Source organism: Cariama cristata, unplaced genomic scaffold, assembly GCF_000690535.1.
Source record: "Cariama cristata isolate BGI_N322 unplaced genomic scaffold, ASM69053v1 scaffold15599, whole genome shotgun sequence".
Classification (NCBI taxonomy): domain Eukaryota; kingdom Metazoa; phylum Chordata; class Aves; order Cariamiformes; family Cariamidae; genus Cariama; species Cariama cristata.
In genome coordinates this window covers 3,869-7,514 of record NW_009634144.1, presented here as the reverse complement: position 1 = coordinate 7,514, position 3,646 = coordinate 3,869, and the positions used below count along the sequence as shown (strand labels likewise).

Here is a 3,646-nt window from a genome sequence, read left to right as displayed (position 1 = left end):
CCCAAGTTATTTAGGAAAAAAAATGGATAGCAGAGCATTTGTATATCCACATTTTAGATGAAGTTTTGTCGCTTTTTAACTTCAATTTTTAAGTGATATAATCTGAATTGAACATTGGTTGCTGATGGACACCTTAGATTGAGAGGAAGAGAAAACCAAACATTTATTTTAAGGAAGGCAGAAGAAGGAGCTGGGGTGAAACAGCACAGAGAAGGCATGGATCCTAACCTGAACAGGTGTCCTGGTTTCGACTGGGGCAGAATTACTTTAGTAGCTGGTACAGTGCTGTGGTTTGGATTTAGGATGAGAATAATGCTGATAACACACCGAAGTTTTAGTTGTTGCTGAGCAGTGCTTACTCTAAGTCAAGGACTTTTCAGTTTCCCATGCTCTGCCAGCGAGGAGGGGCACAAGAAGCTGGGAGGGAGCACGGCCAGGGGGCCTGTTCTGCTTTTCCCACCACCCCCAGACTGCTTGCTGGTGGGGTGGTGTGACGTCATGTTCAGCATATATGACGTCATGCTCAGCATATAGAGCTGGGGGAAGAAGGAGGAAGGGGGGACGTTGGGAGTGATGGCGTTTGTCTTCCCAAGTCACCGTTAGGGGTGATGGAGCCCTGCTGTCCTGGAGATGGCTGAACACCGGCCTGCCCATGGGCAGTGGGGAGTGAATTCCTTGGTTTGCTTGGCTTGTGTGTGCGGCTTTTGCTTTACCTGTTAAACCGTCTCTGTCTCAAGCCACCGGTTTTCTCACTTTTACTCTTCCAATTCTCTCCCCCATCCCACTGTAAGGGGAGTGAGTTAGCAGCTGTGTAGGGTTTAGTTGCCAGCCAGGGTTAAACCACAACAACAGGGTAGAGCAGAAAGAGCAGCTGAGGACAGCTTTAAGTGTATTTGTCGTTTACCTAGTTGCCCGAACAAAGCAACAAGAGCTGACTACTAGCAGTGTGTCCTGCCTTAGGGGAAATGTTTAGAGGGAAGGGAACTAAAATGGGACTAATAAGTGGTCCATCACTAAACACTTGCCGTTAAGTCAGTCCAATAAAAGTAAAAATTTGTCTTAATTGTCCAAATGTATTTCATCCAACACCAGTCTAACAACAGCAGTGTTTAGCTAGTAAGCAGACAGCCACTATAAAATACCTAAGTGTTTGATCTGCTGAGAAAAGAAAAAATTGTGGAGTGAAAAGTCCCCCAAAAGAGAAGTGCCAGAGAGAGAGAGAGAAGAGCCTCGGCGATGGTTCTCTTTGCTTTAATACCAAAGTGTTACTTCTTGTAGCTATTTTCACTACCCTCCGGCAGAGAAGGTAAGAGATCCAAGGTGTGCGCGGCTTCTCAGCGTGAGGAGAAGAGCCGGCACGAGCTGTACACCTTCAGCACTGCTGCTGTCGTCGTGATAGGGACGGAGAGCGGGGATGTCCAAGGGCAGCCGCAGAAGCGTTGTTGAATTGAGAGGTGGCAGGATTTCCACTGCCAGCATTTACAACCCATGTACCTTTTCCTTAGAAGGGAAAAAAAAAAGGGGGCAGGGAGAGGCTGTGGCCAAGGGGGGAGTTTTATGGTGCTCAGTAAATTTTATGGGGAGACACCTGGGAGCTGGGCCAGCAATACGTGTTCTGCTAATTCTGGCATCTCTCAAGTGACAGGTTTAGTCCAAGTGGACTATGTGCAGGAGCAGAGACACCGGATTATAAACCATCAGAGGGAGAGGCTGTGTTGTCATCCTGGTGTGACTCTGACTCATGGTGTTACCCATTTTAGGCCCTGCTGCTGCTGCGGCCTCCCTGGTGTCATTTTCTGCCGGGCTCACGCAGAAGCCTTTCTCCAGCGATGTCGGCGTGGTTCACTTCAACAAAGTGCTTGTGAACGACGGGGACTATTACAACCCCAATACAGGTAACAGCCAGAGAACGGACCCACAGAGGTGCCAGACGGGCAGGAGCGGTTACCAGTGTTTGATGCTAGCTCAGCTGCCCCGACTGACCTTGTCACAGTTATCTGTACGTAGCGACGGGTAGCCCGTGTGGCTTTATGTTTGTCACCGTGCTCAGGGCGATCAGGTCTCTCTGTTTTGAGTAACTCGGAAAAGCTCAGCCTGTCTCTCTCCTGCAGGCATTTTCACATCACCCTATGAAGGGCGCTACCTGATCACGGCTGTGCTGGCCCCCGAGAGGGATGAGTACGTCGAAGCAGTGCTGTCCGTCTCCAACGCCAGCGTGGCTCAGCTCCACACAGCTGGGTACCGAAGGGAACTGCTGGAGTATCACAAACCCTACTCGGGGAAACGGACCTGTGGTGGTCCTGGGACATTCCACCTTGTTCTTCACCTGAAAGCAGGAGATGAAGTAAACGTCGTCGTAACGGGAGGCAAACTGGCCTACACAGACTCTGACGAAATGTACTCCACGTTTAGTGGAGTTCTGCTTTATCCTTCCATTTCTCATGTTTAGGTTTACCTTGAACAGGAGAGAAGGGTAAGATATTCAGAAGAAATTAAGTGTAATAAAATTCAAAGCTTTAATATATTCAGTTTATATATTTGATTTCAGTGATGGGTTTATAGTCTATACTGAGACCTTTTCTTTGTCCCCTGTTTCCAGAGGTAACTACAAAAGACGTGTTTCTGTAGCTAAATTAACTCCTTCCCAAGCCCTTGTTGACCTGTACAAGCAGAACAACTGTTTAAACAGCAAAAACGTTCCAAATAGATACTTCACTGTGCTCTTGCTCTTCCCCATTAAATGCAATCTTCTCCCTAGTTTTTCAAATTGTCCCTAATGTGTCAAAGTTTACAACTTTGCTGAAGTTTACAATTGTGGTCAGCTATTTTCATGTTTTCAGTAAAGCAGGGCCGAAAAAGTGAAATTGTATCGGACACGGTCGATGACTTCTTATTCCTTGTGGTATTTAATAATGTGTTGGGTCAAGTGCGTTCGCGCAAACAGTGTGTTTGATGCAACTGCTAACCATGGTGGTGCAAAGCAAAACGATACTCATCTGCATCGGTTTTCTTTTTCCCTTTAAGGGCCAAACACAGTGCTGAGAGCCGAGATGAGCGGCTCATTCCAGTCAAGTGGAAGGAGCTGTGCAGGGAGAAACGTCCCTCGCCTCAGCTTTCCACCGGGCAGGTGTGAGCCTGAGGGGCAGTTGCTACTGCTGAAAGATTTAGAGCAGTTACTTTCAATTTATACAGTAAAAAAAGATGATCAGTTAAGCGTGATGCTCTTGAGATTAAAGCTTGCTGCTTGAAATGAATAAAACAGGTCAGAAAAATCCACATCGTCTGTACTTAGCTAGAAAAACAGTAATTTTGAAAAGTTTAAAAAATTTTACAAAGTGTGTTTCTGGCACTGCTACCGCATTTGCATTAAAACGGAAGTTTTCTTCTTTGTTGCATTGTAGAAGAGAAATCGGAGGAAAAATTGTTGATATAGGAAAATAGTCTTATTAGCCAATGCTGGCAAATGGGCAAACCAGCGCTCTGCACTAAGCCTTTGCCGTAACAGCTGCCGGCGGCGGGGCTTTGGAGTGAGCTTTGTTTTGCCGCTCAGCATCTGTTTGTGTGGATGAAGCAACTTTCTTCGCTTAAACCGATGTACACGTTCAGGGCAACAGTATGTTATTTCTCATAGTGGAGGTAACAGAAA

General features: G+C 46.6%; 1 protein-coding gene across 1 annotated transcript in view; it reads left to right on the top strand.

Moving 5' to 3' along the window:
- The window catches only part of EMILIN2 (elastin microfibril interfacer 2), a 20,141-nt gene extending 17,608 nt beyond the window's left edge, over positions 1 to 2,533 (top strand). The window contains exons 8-9 of the mRNA XM_009707054.1: positions 1,761 to 1,895; positions 2,112 to 2,533. Coding sequence (XP_009705356.1) covers positions 1,761 to 1,895; positions 2,112 to 2,449 — 473 coding nt within the window. The 3' untranslated portion in view covers positions 2,450 to 2,533. The remainder of the gene's footprint in view (positions 1 to 1,760; positions 1,896 to 2,111) is intronic.
- Positions 2,534 to 3,646: the final 1,113 nt, after the last annotated feature.